The sequence below is a fragment of the Salmo salar genome, chromosome ssa03, assembly GCF_905237065.1.
Source record: "Salmo salar chromosome ssa03, Ssal_v3.1, whole genome shotgun sequence".
In the NCBI taxonomy this organism is placed as follows: domain Eukaryota; kingdom Metazoa; phylum Chordata; class Actinopteri; order Salmoniformes; family Salmonidae; genus Salmo; species Salmo salar.
The window spans coordinates 28,754,091-28,771,927 of record NC_059444.1 but is presented as its reverse complement, the minus strand read 5'-3'; the positions used below and the strand labels follow the sequence as shown (position 1 = coordinate 28,771,927).

At 42.4% G+C, this 17,837-nt stretch overlaps 1 protein-coding gene across 6 annotated transcripts in view; it reads right to left on the bottom strand.

The window, feature by feature from the left end:
• Positions 1 to 1,061: 1,061 nt before the first annotated feature.
• LOC106599250 (5'-AMP-activated protein kinase subunit gamma-2) overlaps positions 1,062 to 17,837 on the bottom strand; it is a 70,684-nt gene continuing 53,908 nt past the window's right edge. For 3 of the 6 annotated variants that reach the window (XM_014190375.2, XM_014190374.2, XM_014190376.2), the window contains 12 exons: positions 16,295 to 16,355; positions 15,676 to 15,782; positions 14,932 to 15,013; positions 5,401 to 5,459; positions 5,242 to 5,287; positions 5,104 to 5,158; positions 4,829 to 4,955; positions 4,459 to 4,624; positions 4,282 to 4,319; positions 3,999 to 4,145; positions 3,816 to 3,909; positions 1,062 to 2,013 (listed from right to left, as the gene is read on the bottom strand). In XM_014190375.2, coding sequence (XP_014045850.1) covers positions 1,982 to 2,013; positions 3,816 to 3,909; positions 3,999 to 4,145; positions 4,282 to 4,319; positions 4,459 to 4,624; positions 4,829 to 4,955; positions 5,104 to 5,158; positions 5,242 to 5,287; positions 5,401 to 5,459; positions 14,932 to 15,013; positions 15,676 to 15,782; positions 16,295 to 16,355 — 1,014 coding nt within the window. In that variant the 3' untranslated portion in view covers positions 1,062 to 1,981. Of the gene's footprint in view, positions 2,014 to 3,815; positions 3,910 to 3,998; positions 4,146 to 4,281; positions 4,320 to 4,458; positions 4,625 to 4,828; positions 4,956 to 5,103; positions 5,159 to 5,241; positions 5,288 to 5,400; positions 5,460 to 14,931; positions 15,014 to 15,675; positions 15,783 to 16,294; positions 16,356 to 16,615; positions 17,770 to 17,837 lie in introns of those variants that run through there. The other 3 variants (XM_014190378.2, XM_014190379.2, XM_014190380.2) reach the window with 3 other exon arrangements.

The following is a 17,837-nucleotide window of genomic DNA, read 5'->3' as shown; positions in this document are numbered from 1 at the left end:
TGAACTCGAGAAACGCTGATTGGCTAATGGCCAACAAGTTGCGTCAACCATAAAGTAAAAGTACAGCTATTATGCTTGTAAACAAATGAGGGCTCGTAAACTATAGTAATAGATCTTTTTAAATAAATAATGTTTTGTTGTTACATTTAACTGCCGAAATGCTGTTATCAATAGTAATTTAATTAATAGGTGACGTCAGAGGTCACTTTTTGGGAGAAGTGGAAACTCAGGGATAATAGACGAGTTACCCACTAGTAAATACGACTTGGAGTGGCGTTGAAGTGGATTTTCCCAGTCGTATGTGGTAAACTTGGTTATGAATGCAACATTAGCATCTCATACTGCTTATATTACACTGTCATCTTGTGGCTGGTGTTTAATAAATGCTTTGAAATGTTTTGGGAGTATCCTTTGCTTGAAAGCTGAAGTAGAACAGCTTTTGAGGGGCACCTTGGTGGTGTTTGCTGATCTGTGTATGGCCCGAAGACATTTTGTTCACTTTAAATATTAAAATCATGGAAGCAACTTCCTAATGTGTAAACTATTTCAATTTGTCAGAGCCCTCCAATAGTTTCTAGCATGAAGCTTCGAAGACGAGGGGGGAAACACAAACTGACATTGGTCTCCTCTGAGCCTCACAGACTAAATATGTTTATGGTGCCATCAAAGTTAAGGGTACTCTCAGGACACGCGTGATGGTCAATCTTAGAACAGGTGCAGATATGCCTGCAGTGCAGGTCCAAACCACTAGATGGTGGCAGTGTTCAGACATCCAAAGCAACGATGATTATCATTGAAGGCGTTATAGCCATGACAGTCAAATAAGTTCCATCAGAGAAGAGCATAAGAAATGTGTTATAGTGTATGACATTAATCATTTAATGTGTATGGCGGTTATCAAAATATTACGTCAATCAATGTATTCAGGATTACCATTATATCAAATTGATTTACCCAAGCACTTTTAATTTGGCTTTCTTGCTCACTCAATATAAAACAGTTAAATATGTGGTGTTGAAAATGTACCATAAAAAAGAACATATGCAGCAACACACATTACATAAAAATACAGTGTCATTGTTTATTTTGCTACTTTTAGAAAAGTAAAGAACAACATTTATAGTGTCATTTATCGCTTGCACATGTACAGTCATCTTGCTCTGAATACACATTTTCTTTGAATACAACATTTTACTGCCACGTTATATTTACAAAAAGAATATTAAACTGTAGTGAGCTTAACATAATTTGTTTTAAACTTAGATTTAAAAAAAAAATAAAGCTTTCTCTGGCACTTTTCTTCAAAACGTTGTTATTTACAGTAATAGACCAGAGATTAGTTTTGTCAGAGTTGTGTTCTCTGGCCACAGCACAGAAGACCAGTAGTGAGCAGGTCAGAATCTGCCATTTTCCTTTGCAAGTACATAAAGCAGGCAAAACACGTCTTAAAATAAGGCCTTTTTTTTATGTTCCGTCTCTCTTCACAGCATATTACTCATATAAAAATACAACCCCTCTCACCATTACAAGGTAAAGCATGAAAACCTGTCATTTCTCCTAAAGTGTGTATCATCAAGTCTAAGACGCTTTGACCATATCTGTCAATATCATAGGCACTGTTGCTGGAACAACGACAGAGCAGCATGATACAGAGCAAAACCAAAATATACATAGCTCTCATATACAGTCTCCAGACTGGCTCAACCTCACCCTGTCATCATTCCACCCTACTATAACCCTCCCACAGTGAATGAAGCCCAGTTCCATTTAGACAAAGAGATGCTGGTCCTCAGGCATTAGAGCCCTTTTACATCCCTGTATCAGTCCAATCCAGTCCAGTGAAGTCCAGCCCAGCTTTTTGGTTTCAAAGTCTAGGGCATCAATACCAAGGGCTCTGGGCCCCATGTCTGAAGCCATAGAAGTAGAATACTAAGTTTTATGACAGCCTTCAACCTCAGTGGTCCCCACAGCTTTTCCCCTCTCACTCCAGCAGGCCCTCCTCTCTGCAGGCATCTAGGGGAGGAGAGGACAGACATGTGAGGTGAGAACACAAAAACACATCCCACTAGCCCGGTCTCAGATCTTATTGTGCTGTATAGCCAACTCTTATGGTTGTTGTTATGGCATAGCAATGACAATAGGTGTTGCCTATACAGCACCAACAGATCTGGGACCAGGCTAATGCCCAACATAACAATAGTAGGCTTCTTTGCTTCAGGGAGAGAGTTGTGCAAGATGCTTCATGTTTCTTTCTCATCACGTCTCACATCTGAGTTGATGATGAGTCTTGCTCACTGTACTTTTCATTCTGGGAACTGATGCACCAGCAAATTCTAAATGCATTATGGCTGCAGCAGCAAATGCATTTCCTCCAAAGCACAGAAATGCAAACACTTTATCTTACATCAATTATCATTCTTCTTTATCATTTGAAACTATAAGCAGACAAAATACCAAGACAACAGAGGAGCCCCCCCCCACGCTGCTACTACTCTGTTATTATCTATGCATAGCCACTCTAATAACTCTACCTACATGTACATAATTACCTCAATTACCTTGACACCGGTGCCCCCACACATTGACTCTGTACCAGTACCCCCTGTATATAGCCTCCACATTGACTCTGTACCAGTACCCCCTGTATATAGCCTCCACATTGACTCTGTACCGGTACCCCCTGTATATAGCCTCCACATTGACTCTGTACCGGTACCCCCCTGTATATAGCCTCCACATTGACTCTGTACCAGTACCCCCTGTATATAGCCTCCACATTGACTCTGTACCGGTACCCCCTGTATATAGCCTCCACATTGACTCTGTACCGGTACCCCCTGTATATAGCCTCCACATTGACTCTGTACCGGTACCCCCTGTATATAGCCTCCACATTGACTCTGTACCAGTACCCCCTGTATATAGCCTCCACATTGACTCTGTACCAGTACCCCCTGTATATAGCCTCCACATTGACTCTGTACCGGTACCCCCTGTATATAGCCTCCACATTGACTCTGTACCAGTACCCCCTGTATATAGCCTCCACATTGACTCTGTACCGGTACCCCCTGTATATAGCCTCCACATTGACTCTGTACCAGTACCCCCTGTATATAGCCTCCACATTGACTCTGTACCGGTACCCCCTGTATATAGCCTCCACATTGACTCTGTACCAGTACCCCCTGTATATAGCCTCCACATTGACTCTGTACCGGTACCCCCTGTATATAGCCTCCACATTGACTCTGTACCAGTACCCCCTGTATATAGCCTCCACTCTGTACCGGTACCCCCTGTATATAGCCTCCACATTGACTCTGTACTGGTACTCCCTGTAAATAGCCCCGCTATTGTTGTTTACTGCTGCTCTTTAATTATTTGTTATTCTTATCTCTTATTTAGGTATTTTCTTAAAACTGCATTGTTGGTTAAGGGCTTGTAAGTAAGCATTTCACTGTAAGGTCTACACGTGTTGTATTCGGCGCATGTGACAAATACAATTTGATTTGATTCGATTTTAATCTGAGGGTAGGAGGAAAGGACAGGACATGGCCCCAGAGTCAAGACACAGGACACAGACACACAGCCAAGCCCATACTACACCATAACGAGTTGGCAACACAGGACAGCTCACGAGCACAGGCACGTGCCATCCACATGTGTGTGCCAACCAGCAAGGGCCAGAGTTTGTGTTTGTGTCCTACCTGTGTGAGAGGTACAGGGCGGGGCAGGACAGGGTGGGGGGGAAGGGAGGGAGCTCAGGGTCCAGGTGTAGGACGAGGGTGGTTAGGAATGCTGAGCGTCTATACCTGCTGGGCTGAGCACCAGGGCCTGCAGGATGTCAGACAGGGAGATGATGCCCTCGATGGCCGAGCGATCATCCACCACCACCAACCGATGGACCTGACACACACGCACACAAGCACGCACACACACAACGTTAGAGAGAAAGAGATAGAGAGAAGAAGAGAGGCGTGTGTGTTAGAACTCACCTCCGCTTTGACAATCCTGTCCACGATGGTCTCCAGTGCGTCCAGCTTGTGGCACTGCATGACCCCCTCGAAGTACTGCCAGCGATGCCTCAGGGCCTGGGTCACGGTGACGTCTAGGTTATTATAGGTCTTCTCTGCTGCCAGGTTCTACACACACGATACATAGACACACTCATACGGATGTATTTTAGAAGGAAAATATTCACAATATATTGTTGAGAGGGAAGTCACGTGATTACCAAGCTGTCTTAACATCATCAATATTTAGTAAACCACCACTTACCATGACATCAAATTTGGAGTAAATATCTACCACTTTCCCTGTGAGGAGATTGAAACATAACCATTAGGCTTCACCACGAGAGTTAAACTGAATCTAAAAATCAATGGATCAATCAAATGACCCTTTAAAGCATCTTTGACCAACAGTCGTCTCAAGGTGTTTTACAGTAACACGTACCAGATACGTCCACCACAGGCAGGGCAGACACCCTCCTCTCTACGAAGATCTGCAGGGCCTTGATGATGGGCGTGTCAGGGTGGATGAAGGCTATGTTCTTGTAGGTGCCGATGCCCAGCTCCCCCAGGGTCTGCTTCATAAAGGCTGGCTTGGGCATCTCGCGCACCTGGAACAACACAACACAGCGAGAGAGACACTTTCGGTTGCTCTTCTCACCTTCTCCAACTCCAAGGGCAGTGTTCAAGTAAAAGCAGAGTTGTCAGTTTATTGTTTCAAGACAGACAGTTTTTCTTATATTCTTCCCCAATGGGACTTGTGTGTATTATCATAAAACCTAACGCCAGGTTGTCAGTAATGGTTTTAGACTTACAAAGAGCTGGAGGAACTTGAGGATCCTCTTGTGTGTGAGGATGTAAAGTGGGTTTCCCGTAACAGGGTCGATGACAGGCAGCCGGTGGATCTTGTTTTTGATGAGGGAATACACTGCATCAAATATGCTTCAAAGACAGACAGACAAAAACGCACATTAAAGGAAAATGCAGGCGTTTTCTTTGCAGGTATGTATACTCAAACCACATACATGGCAAACAGTCATACACACATTCACAACAGTATAATAGCCATTGTTATGCAGCAACAACATACCTTGATTCAGGTGATATGTTCACTAAAGGTTTGAATGTCTCTTGCAAATATACTTCTGTGGAGAGGGAAAACGATGCGAGTTCAATGTCCGGTACGCGTCATTTCATGTCATAATATAAACCAGAGCTTGTTACATACCTCTCCACGTCTCAAGCTTATGATCTTCCAACTCATATATTTGCACCTATAAAACAACACAACTATATTGATATCTACAAAAACACAGTACAGAAATCCATCATCGGTTTCACATGTCGAACAAACATAACGCACATGGTTTTGTCCACTCAAACTTACCAACGGTGACTTGTAGTATCTGTGTAGTATGATGATGAAGTCTGTGATTGTCAACATTCCTGGAATGAGAAGAGATGTATGCCTTCAGAATGACTAGCAGTTGTCATGAAGCTGTCCTAAAGCATTAGGTTGCTAACGGACTTCATGTCAACAAATCACGCTGGACTGGCCATGACTCATAACAAAACTGACTCTGGGTCGTTCCACCAAATGAGTGTACCTTTTGGGTAATATAGCTTCATCTAAATAATAAATAGTTCACCATTTCTGTATATTCTGTCATAAAGAGCACACGTTTTCCCATCTCAACAGGTTAAATAAAAATGACTATAGTAAGTGCCTAAGTTTCAAATAAAGTGTTCGGGTTGACGATTTCATCTTAAATCAGCCATGAGTCCCCTCGTGACAGGGGGAATGGAAGCTTGTTATGTGCAACAGGGATGGGCAATTGAATGCAAACTTAAAAGAAATGTATTGATAAAACATGTGTAGCCTGTCTAGCTATGGGTAACTAGGAGTTGACGTGTTGTGCTCGACCCATTCAGTTTTACACCACAAAACACCAGAAATGGCCAAAAAGAGTAGAACCAGCTCACCGGCTTTTACACTATAGTTTGACTATTAGATGTTCAACGTTTCTTTTGAAAAAAAAAAAACATTTTAAAAAGGAATAATTTCACCATATTAAAAAGAGAGTTCAGTTCAGGTAACAGGGTTGACATTAAAATGAGGGACAGACGTTTCATGTGATTAGATCAATCACTAATCACATGACATAAATAATAATAATAATCTTCAGAAATGACATTTTCAAGCAACATAATAACTAAGGCTTTAGAGTGATGGTGAAAAGTTGGAGAGATTTGGGGGTTAAGTGGGTAAAACTCTTCATAGAAGTCCCAGTGTGCGCACAGAGGGACATGCCAAAATTGCAATTTAGCAAGTTTTATTGAATTTGGTTAATGTGGTCTAAATTCATGTGGTCTATAAATCAAATAAAACTTTATTTGTCTCGTACACATAATTAGCAGATGTTATCGCAGGTGCAGCGAAATGCTTATGATTCTAGCTCCAACAATGCAGTAATACATTGTTATGCATAACAATACACACAAATTCCAACAATTTAAGAAAGAAACTAATAAATATCAGAAAGAGCAATGTCAGAGTCCGGAATATATATATATATACACAGTACCAGTCAAAAGTTTGGACACACCTACTCATTCAAGAGTTTTTCTTTATTTTTACTATTTTCTACATTGTAGAATAATAGTGAAGACATCAAAACTATGAAATAACACATATGGAATCATGTAGTAACCAAAAAAGTGTTAACCAAATCTAAATATATTTTAGATTTTGGATTCTTCAAAGTAGCCACCCTTTGCCTTGATGACTGCTTTGCTCACTCTTGGCATTCTCTCAACCAGCTTCATGAGGAATGCTTTTCCAACAGTCTTGAAGGAGTTCCCACATATGCTGAGCACTTGTTGGCTGCTTTTCATTCACTCTGCGGTCGAACGCATCCCAAACCATCTCAATTGGGATGAGGTCGGGTGATTGTGGAGGCCAGGTCATCTGATGCAGCACTCCATCACTCTCCTTCTTGGTCAAATAGCCCTTACACAGCCTGGAGGTGTGTTGGGTCATTGTCAAATCAAATCAAAGTTTATTTGTCACGTGCGCCGAATACAACAGGTGTAGACCTTACAGTGAAATGCTTACTTACCACTAACCAATAGTGCAAAAAAGGTATTAGGTGAACAATAGGTAAGTAAAGAAATAAAAACAATAGTAAAAAGACAGTGAAAAACAGTAGTGAGGCTATATACAGTAGCGAGGCTACATACAGACACCGGTTAGTCAGGCTGATTGAGGTAGTATGTACATGTAGATATAGTTAAAGTGACTATGCATATATGATGAACAGAGTAGCAGTAGCGTAAAGAGGGGTTGGAAGGTGGTGGGTGGCAGGACACAATGCAGATGGCCCGATTAGCCAATGTACGGGAGCACTGGTTGGTCGGCCCAATTGAGGTTGTATGTACATGAATGTATAGTTAAAGTGACTATGCATATATGATAAACAGAGAGTAGCAGCAGTGTAAAAGAGGGGTTGGGGGGGGGGGGGGGGCACAATGCAAATAGTCCGGGTAGCCATTTGATGACCTGTTCAAGAGTCTTATGGCCTGGGGGTAAAAACAGTTGAGAAGCCTTTTTGTCCTAGACTTGGCACTCCGGTACCGCTTGCCATGCGGTAGTAGAGAACAGTCTATGACTTTTTCGTACTGAAAAACAAATGATAGTCCCACTAAGCGAAAACCAGATGGGATGGCGTATCGCTGCAGAATGCTGTGGTAGCCATGCTGGTTAAGTGCACCTTGAATTCTAAATAAATCACTGACAGTGTCACCAGCAAAGCACCCCCACACCATCACACCTCCTTCACAGTGGGAACCACACATGCGGCAAACATCCATTCACCCACACCGCGTCTCACAAAGACACGGCGGTTGGAAGCAACAAAATCTCAATGTCCATTGCTCGTGTTTCATGGCCCAAGCAAGTCTCTTCTTCTTATTGGTGTCCTTTAGTAGTGTTTTTTTTGCAGCAATTCGACCATGACAGCCTGATTCACGCAGTCTCCTCTGAACAGTTGATGTTGAGATGTGTCTGTTACTTGAACTCTGTGAAGCTATTATTTGGGCTGCAATTTCTGAGGCTGGTAGCTCTAATGAACGTATCCTCTGAAGCAGAGGTAACTCTGGGTCTTCCTTTCCTGTGGCGGTCCTCATGAGAGCCAGTTTCATCACAGCGCTTAATGGTTTTTGCGACTGCACTAGAAGAAACTTTCAAAGTTCTTGAAATGTTCTGGATTGACTGACCTTCATGTCTTAAAGTAAGGATGGACAGTCGTTTCTATTTGCTTATTTGAGCTGTTTTTGCCATAATATGGACTTGGTCTTTTACCAAATAGAGCTATCTTCTGTGTACCACCCCTACCTTGTCACAACACAACTGATTGGCTCAAACGCAATAAGGAAAGAAATTCCACAAATTAACTTTTATCAAGGCACACCTGTTAATTGAAATGCATTCCAGGTGACTTCCTTATGACGCTGGTTGAGAGCATGCAAAGCTGTCATCAATGCAAAGGGTGGCTACTTTGAAGAATCTCAAATACAAAATATATTTTGATTTGTTTAACACTTTTTGCTTACTACATGATTCCATATGAATTATTTCATAGTTTTGATGACTTCACTATTATTCAACAATGTAGAAAATAGTACAAATAAAGAAAAACCCTTGAATGAGTAGGTGTGTCCAAACTTTTGACTGGTACTATAATAATAATAATAATAATTATATATATATAATATATATATATATATATATATATATATATATATATATATATATAAAAATAAATAAATAAATATTGCATTTTATATATATATATATAAATAAATAAATTATATACATAAAAATAAATAAATTATATATATATATATATATATATATATATATATATATATATATATATATATATATAGTACCAGTATATAAATTAGGAATTCAGTTGGGGTCTCAACTTGAGACTTAGAATAGTAGAATACACAAGGTGCAATTTCAAAACTTGGTTGTGCATCATCAGTTTTCCTCTTGTTATATGTCACTCACTGACAGTCATTCAATTAGCCCATGTCAGCTAACATGTTTTAGATCGGTAAATTAGTCTAGTGAGTCTAGCCAGCCATCTAAACGTGTAGTAATCATGGACGAATTACCGACAGGGCCTGCAGGGACCCTATTGATTTTGTTAGTCACTCTCACTCAGATAAGTCATGGCAATATGTGTAGAATTGTAGGAAATTTGCTGTAAAACTGCAGCAACAAAAACGTTTTTCATTCCGGTGCTGAGTTAATGTGAAGTGGCTAACTGTATAGCTAACAGGCTAACAGGCTGAGGTGAACGAAGCTACAGCAACCAATGTGATAATGGCTGGGGTTTTGCTTGTTTTTGCTGTTCTTTGAATTAGCATTTTAGAGTTTTTAAATTGTATAGAAATGCATTAAAATGAGCTTCAGCTTTCTTCCCGGGCCTGACTAAATCTCAGACCCTGGCTACAGCCCTGATACGCATTCATTGGTGACCTGTTTCCTGTTTCCGGTCACAACTTGCAGACTTGTTTACGCTGCTGTGCGTTTTGTTGCCGATCTTACTTTGCTACCTGACGGTTTTTTACTTTTTCATTACCGTATATTTTTACTTTTTCCCTCACTCAACTTTTCACCCCGGAGGTTTTATCTGGACATGGTTCGTCAGGACTTCAAACAGCCGAAGCTAAGTAACATTAACATGATGCCTTCTAATTGCAGTCGTTGTACCTATAATATACAGGAGAACGATCGCCTTACGGCAAGGATAGCTGTGCTGCAAGCCCAGCTTCAGACGCGATCGTTAGGCAAGGGTAATTTCAGTGTAGGAAAGGATGAAACAGCGTCTGTGCCACCAGTAAGTACAGATAGTAACGTTAGTATAAACCCCCTCGCACGGTCCCCGCAGCCGGACATCTTTCTCATGGCTTCTGGAGGGAAACGCTGTAGGAATGCTCAACCGGTGTCGCTTATTCAGCCGACAGAAACTTTCAACCGGTTCTCCCCATTAAGCGAGTCGGAGTCGGAGGCCGAGACTTCTCTGGTGGGGGGTCTGAGACGCCGACGGCTCCCACCATTAGCTCTGACAAATTGAAAACCTTAGTCATTGGCGACTCCATTACCCGCAGTATTAGACTTAAAACTAATCATCCAGCGATCATACACTGTTTACCAGGGGGCAGGGCTACCGACGTTAAGGCTAATCTAAAGACGGTGCTGGCTAAAGCTAAAACTGGCGAGTGTAGAGAGTATAGAGATATTGTTATCCACATCGGCACCAACGATGTTAGGATGAAACAGTCAGAGGTCACCAAGCGCAACATAGCTTCAGCGTGTAAATCAGCTAGAAAGATGTGTCGGCATCGATTAATTGTCTCTGGCCCCCTCCCAGTTAGGGGGAGTGATGAGCTCTACAGCAGAGTCTCACAACTCAATCGCTGGTTGAAAACTGTTTTCTGCCCCTCCCAAAAGATAGAATTTGTAGATAATTGGCCCTCTTTCTGGGACTCACCCACAAACAGGACCAAGCCTGGCCTGTTGAGGAGTGACGGACTCCATCCTAGCTGGAGGGGTGCTCTCATCTTATCTACGAGCATAGACAGGGCTCTAACTCCTCTAGCTCCACAATGAAATAGGGTGCAGGCCAGGCAGCAGGCTGTTAGCCAGCCTGCCAGCTTAGTGGAGTCTGCCACTAGCACAGTCAGCGTAGTCAGCTCAGCTTTCCCCATTGAGACCGTGTCTGTGCCTCGATCTAGGTTGGGCAAAATTAAAAATGGCGGTGTTCGCTTTAGCAATCTCACTAGTATAAAGACCTCCTCCATTCCTGCCATTATTGAAAGAGATTGTGATACCTCACATCTCAAAATTGGGTTACTTAATGTTAGATCCCTCACTTCCAAGGCAGTTATAGTCAATGAACTAATCACTGATAATAATCTTGATGTGATTGGCCTGACTGAAACATGGCTTAAGCCTGATGAATTTACTGTGTTAAATGAGGCCTCACCCCCTGGTTACACTAGTGACCATACCCCCCGTGCATCCGGCAAAGGCGGAGGTGTTGCTAACATTTACGATAGCAAATTTCAATTTACAAAAAAAAAATTACGTTTTCGTCTTTTGAGCTTCTAGTCATGAAATCTATGCAGCCTACTCACTCACTTTTTATTGCTACTGTTTACAGGCCTCCTGGGCCATATGCAGTGTTCCTCACTGAGTTCCCTGAATTCTTATCGGATCTTGTAGTCATAGCAGATAATATTCAAATTTTTGGTGACTTTAACATTCACATGGAAAAGTCCACAGACCCACTCCAAAAGGCTTTCGGAGCCATCATCGACTCAGTGGGTTTTGTCCAACATGTCTCTGGACCTACTCACTGCCACAGTCATACTCTGGACCTAGTTTTGTCCCATGGAATAAATGTTGTGGATCTAAATGTTTTTCCTCATAATCCTGGACTATCGGACCACCATTTTATTATGTTTGCAATTGCAACAAATAATCTGCTCAGACCCCAACCAAGGAGCATTAAAAGTCGTGCTATAAATTCTCAGACAACCCAAAGATTCCTTGATGCCCTTCCAGACTGCCTCTGCCTACCCAAGGACGTCAGAGGACAAAAATCAGTTAACCACCTAACCGAGGAACTCAATTTAACCTTGCGCAATACCCTAGATGTAGTTGCACCCCTAAAAACTAAAAACATCTGTTATAAGAAACTAGCTCCCTGGTATACAGAAAATACACGAGCTCTGCAGCAAGCTTCCAGAAAATTGGAACGGAAATGGCGCCACACCAAACTGGAAGTCTTCCGACTAGCTTGGAAAGACAGTACCGTGCAGTATCGAAGAGCCCTTACTGCTGCTCGATCATCCTATTTTTCCAACTTAATTGAGGAAAATAAGAACAATCCGAAATTTCTTTTTGATACTGTCGCAAAGCTAACTAAAAAGCAGCCTTCGCAAATGGAGGATGGCTTTCACTTCAGCAGTAATACATTTATGAACTTCTTTGAGGAAAAGATCATGATCATTAGAAAGCAAATTACAGACTCCTCTTTAAATCTGGGTATTCCTCCAAAGCTCCATTGTCCTGAGTCTACACAACTCTGCCAGGACCTAGGATCAAGGGAGATACTAAAGTGTTTTAGTACTATATCTCTTGACGCAATGATGAAAATAATCATGGCCTCCAAACCCTCAAGCTGCATACTGGACCCTATTCCAACTAAACTACTGAAAGAGCTGCTTCCTGTGCTTGGCCCTCCTATGTTGAACATAATAAACGGCTCTCTATCCACCGGATGTGTACCAAGCTCACTAAAAGTGGCAGTAATAAAGCCTCTCTTGAAAAAGCCGAATCTTGATCCAGAAATTATAAAAAACTATCGGCCTATATCGAATCTTCCATTCCTCTCAAAAATTTTGGAAAAAGCTGTTGCACAGCAACTCACTGCCTTCCTGAAGACAAACAATGTATACGAAACGCTTCAGTCTGGTTTTAGACCCCATCATAGCACTGAGACTGCACTTGTGAAGGTGGTAAATGACCTTTTAATGACGTCAGACCGAGGCTCTGCATCTGTCCTCGTGCTCCTAGATCTTAGTGCCGCTTTTGATACCATCGATCACCACATTCTTTTGGAGAGATTGGAAACCCAAATTGGTCTTCATGGACAAGTTCTGGCCTGGTTTAGATCTTATCTGTCGGAAAGATATCAGTTTGTCTCTGTGAATGGTTTGTCTTCTGACAAATCAATTGTACATTTCGGTGTTCCTCAAGGTTCCGTTTTAGGACCACTATTGTTTTCACTATATATTTTACCTCTTGGGGATGTCATTCGAAAACATAATGTTAAATTTCACTGCTATGCGGACGACACACAGCTGTACATTTCAATGAAACATGGTGAAGCCCCAAAATTGCCCTCGCTAGAAGGCTGTGTTTCAGACATAAAGAAGTGGATGGCTGCAAACTTTCTACTTTTAAACTCGGACAAAACAGAGATGCTTGTTCTAGGTCCCAGGAAACAAAGAGATCTTCTGTTGAATCTGACAATTAATCTGGATGGTTGTACAGTCGTCTCAAATAAAACTGTGAAGGACCTCGGCGTTACTCTGGACCCTGATCTCTCTTTTGAAGAACATATCAAGACTGTTTCAAGGACAGCTTTTTTCCATCTACGTAACATTGCAAAAATCTGAAATTTTCTGTCCAAAAATGACGCAGAAAAATTAATCCATGCTTTTGTTACTTCTAGGCTGGACTACTGCAATGCTCTACTTTCCGGCTACCCGGATAAAGCACTAAATAAACTTCAGTTAGTGCTAAATACGGCTGCTAGAATCCTGACTAGAACCAAAAAATTTGATCATATTACTCCAGTGCTAGCCTCCCTACACTGGCTTCCTGTTAAGGCAAGGGCTGATTTCAAGGTTTTACTGCTAACCTACAAAGCATTACATGGGCTTGCTCCTACCTATCTTTCCGATTTGGTCCTGCCCTACATACCTACACGTACGCTACGGTCACAAGACGCAGGCCTCCTAAGTGTCCCTAGAATTTCTAAGCAAACGGATGGAGGTAGGGCTTTCTCCTATAGAGCTCCATTTTTATGGAATGGTCTGCCTACCAATGTGAGAGACGCAGACTCAGTCTCAACCTTTAAGTCTTTACTGAAGACTTATCTCTTCAGTAGGTCCTATGATTAAGTATAGTCTGGCCCAGGAGTGTGAAGGTGAACGGAAAGGCTGGAGCAACGAACCGCCCTTGCTGTCTCTGCCTTGCCAGTTCCCCTCTTTCCACTGGGATTCTCTGCCTCTAACCCTTTTACAGGGGCTGAGTCACTGGCCTACTGGTGTTCTTCCATGCCGTCCATGGGAGGGGTGCGTCACTTGAGTGGGTTGAGTCACTGACGTGGTCTTCCTGTCTGGGTTGGCGCCCCCCCTTGGGTTGTGCCATGGCGGAGATCGTTGTGGGCTATACTCGGCCTTGTCTTAGGACGGTAAGTTGGTGGTTGGAGACATCCCTCTAGTGCTGTGGGGGCTGTGCTTTGGCAAAGTGGGTGGGGTTATATCCTGCCTGTTTGGCCCTGTCTGGGGGTATCATCGGATGGGGCCACAGTGTCTTCTGATCCCTCCTGTCTCAGCCTCCAGTATTTATGCTGCAGTAGTTTATGTGTCGGGGGGCTAGGGTCAGTCTGTTACATCTGGAGTATTTCTCTTGTCTTATCCGGTGTCCTGTGTGTATTTAAATATGCTCTCTCTAATTCTCTCTTTCTCTCTTTCTGTCTTTCTCTCGGAGGACCTGAGCCCTAGGACCATGCCTCAGGACCACCTGGTATGATGACTCCTTGCTGTCCCCAGTCCACCTGGCCGTGCTGCTGCTCCAGTTTCAACTGTTCTGCCTGCGGCTATGGAACCCTGACCTGTTCACCGGACGTGCTTGTTGCACCCTCGACAACTACTATGATTATTATTATTTGACCATGCTGGTCATTTATGAACATTTTAACATTTTAACATCTTGACTATGTTCTGTTATAATATCCACCCTGCACAGCCAGAAGAGGACTGGCCACCCCTCATAGCCTGGTTCCTCTCTAGGTTTCTTCCTAGGTTTTTGGCCTTTCTAGGGAGTTTTTCCTAGGGAGTTTTTCCTAGCCACCGTGCTTCTTTCACATGCTTTGCTTGCTGTTTGGGGTTTTAGGCTGGGTTTCTGTACAGCACTTTGAGAATATCAGCTGATGTACGAAGGGCTATATAAAAATAAATTTGATTTGATATAGGTGTTTGCATCAGTGAATGCATTAAGCGTGAATGCATTTCATGTGAACGTGTGTCATACACAAAAGGCGTTTCTTACCCACAAAACACTGCCTCTCTGAGTCCCACAGTGGAGCAGCACGCACCCCATTGGCCACTAAGGCAAAGAAAGCCTTCTTCACCTGTGAGAAAAGACCACAATCATACACAAAAACACATGGATGGCAAGGTTCTGAAGGTGGTATTGTACATATTGTACAAATGTGGAAGTGTTCCGTTGAAATCCAAATAAAACACTACAGCATTCTGGTTTTAATGGGTTTAATCCTCAGATAAGGGAACTAAAACCTTGAGTTTAATAGATTCAGTGGCTGATTACTGTTTAACCATTTTATGAGGCAAATCATTAGCACTAGCAATAGCACTGCTCTCCTCATGGAACATTAACCAAACCGCTCTCAGTGCCTTTCTAACCAAGGAAACACTTCAATAGCCATAAGAATGTTCCTCAGCGGACAAACCTAGGAAGATAAACAAATGCTATACTGATGCTCAAAGTTAGGTTATAGTCAGGCCTACTCAAATTTATCTTTACATAGTCTGTGAATTCTCAACCCTGTGTGTGTGTGTGTCTGTCTGGGCCTGGCCAGAAAGTGTCTCAGATTGCTGATCTAAGATCAGGTCCCCCGTGTCCATGTAATCTTATCCATTATGATCTAAAAGGGAAAAAGAATCCTTGATCAGCACTTCTACTTTGAAGTGCTTTTTGAATATGGTCCCTTATCCATGATAGCTCCATCGTGATGTCAAAGTGTAGTCATGTGGAGGAGCTGGGCTTGCTTACTTGCAGTCCAGTGTCAAACACAACCAGCTTGGAGCTGGTGGGAACGATGTCATAGCAGCTATGGGACTTCATAAAGCGCATGTAAATATCACTGTCTGGTTCAGCAGCTGGAAAGACAGACACAAAAATATTCACACTAAATGTGTATATCGGATAATCTCAATATTCATACTGAACCAATGATGCCACCTCATGGGCTGGGGGAATCCCTTATTCCAACAGCGCACGCTGACAGAACTGCAAACGGCTTTGCGCTATCACCAGGCAATCATTGGGTTATGATCAAAATACATCTTGCATAATAAGACTTACATGTGAAGGATTGTGATTTTGCAATCAGGATGACACTTGTTGTATTGGTAAAATAAGCAGAAACGGAGTAATTTATCCTATGAAGCGTCATATTCCGTGAATAGCAACCGGTGTCACCAATGTAATGGAATTAATATTCACATTACAATTCACAGCAGCACTTCACAAATCAGCATCCTGCATTCCATATTGAGCCCTGGTCTTCAACTATATGCAGATAAAATTGCAAAAATGTGAAATAAACGGCTATGTAAAACCATCAAGTAAAATGAAAATGTAGACTAGTCTACTAAGTAAATGCACTTACCAACACCATCATCGTCTAGTTCAAGTTTCTCCAGCATGCCTTCGAATAAACCGTAGAAATTCTGTAAGAATAAGACAGTCAAGAACGCGCTCCAAACCAACCACAATATGACATCAGTCGCACGCTTTCAGGCGCACAACTACTCGCCGTTTGGCAAAGTTAAGATTAAAATAACAATATACATTCAATAACTGCTAGCACTTTACACCATGACAAAATCATCTATCTTTTTGAGAGACTGACAGTAGGCTAAATATCTTTGCGCAAAGCCAACATTAACAAAAGCAAGCCCCGTCTGTCTGACAATGACAAAATACGTACTGCGTGCAACTCACTCAATTGCCCTTGTCCAAGTTTCTACTGTAGACTGTGGGCAATTCATATCTGGACCTCTGTGCCTGCCAGTAACTGTAATGGCACATTATTAGTAGACTACACACCCCTTAACTCTGTATTAGTGGAACATTCCTAAATCTATTTTGCTGCAATCAATGCAGCCAATGCCTACAGTAGGATCATACGACATAGGAGTGTACAACTCTTCTGGATAAAAAACAAAGCAAAAATATTGTTTTTCTAAAACAGACTGACATAGGCTACGCGTGACAGTGTATCTGCTCGGAAGCATATGTTTTTCTGCGCATTCTGTGGATTGTGAACGACAGGGGAATTCGTTCAAGTTTCATTTATTATTATGATCACGCACTAGAATCCTATATGCAAAACAACCAAGGCTTTTCACCATATTAGGAAATCCCTTATGTTGCCAAGCAGCCAGAAGCCAAGGATTCCCTGTCCTTCTCTATGCCCATAACTTTTTTTTGCAGGACATTAAAATGCAACAATCCATATGGCAAGGGATGAATGGGATGAAGTAGGCTGGCTGCTGCACAATGACTAAGACACTGTGCAGAGACAGAGGCTGTGCTGCAGCAAAATAATCCTATAACAAAATAAGTCTGTGTACAGCGCTAACATGCAAATGTCAATGAGGTAAGTTGCCTTCCTCCCTATCCTACAAAACACTTCATCATGGCACGTACCATGAGCCAAGCCATACTGTGCTCTTTGCAGCATATGAGCATTCAAAATCTTTAAAAAAAAAAAAATGTTTCCTCATCTCCCCTAGGCCCTTGATTAAACCCTAATCCAGTGCAGTAGAAGAAACAGCCCTGAAAGCTCACCCCTGGGATGTCCAACCAACCCCCCAGAGTCACCCTATACCTCATCGTGACACAGCAATTTTCAGCCTAACCCCGCATCAGCACAGGCACGAATCCCATCCCAATCTGCTGCTGCTGCACTGCCACAGGGAACAGGGAAGGGAACGTGCTGTAGGTAAACATGGGGATGTATATTATAGAGATGGAGGGCTGTTTCATTAACACGCTTCCAGATTGGATTTGGCAGAGAAGTCATTCCTTTGATTATGGTAAGAGGAGAGCCTGGTGGGTGTTGAGAGAGAGAGGTGAGGAGAGAGAGAGAGAGAGAGAGAGAGGTGAGGAGAGAGAGAGAGAGAGGTGAGGAGAGACTGCGAGAAATT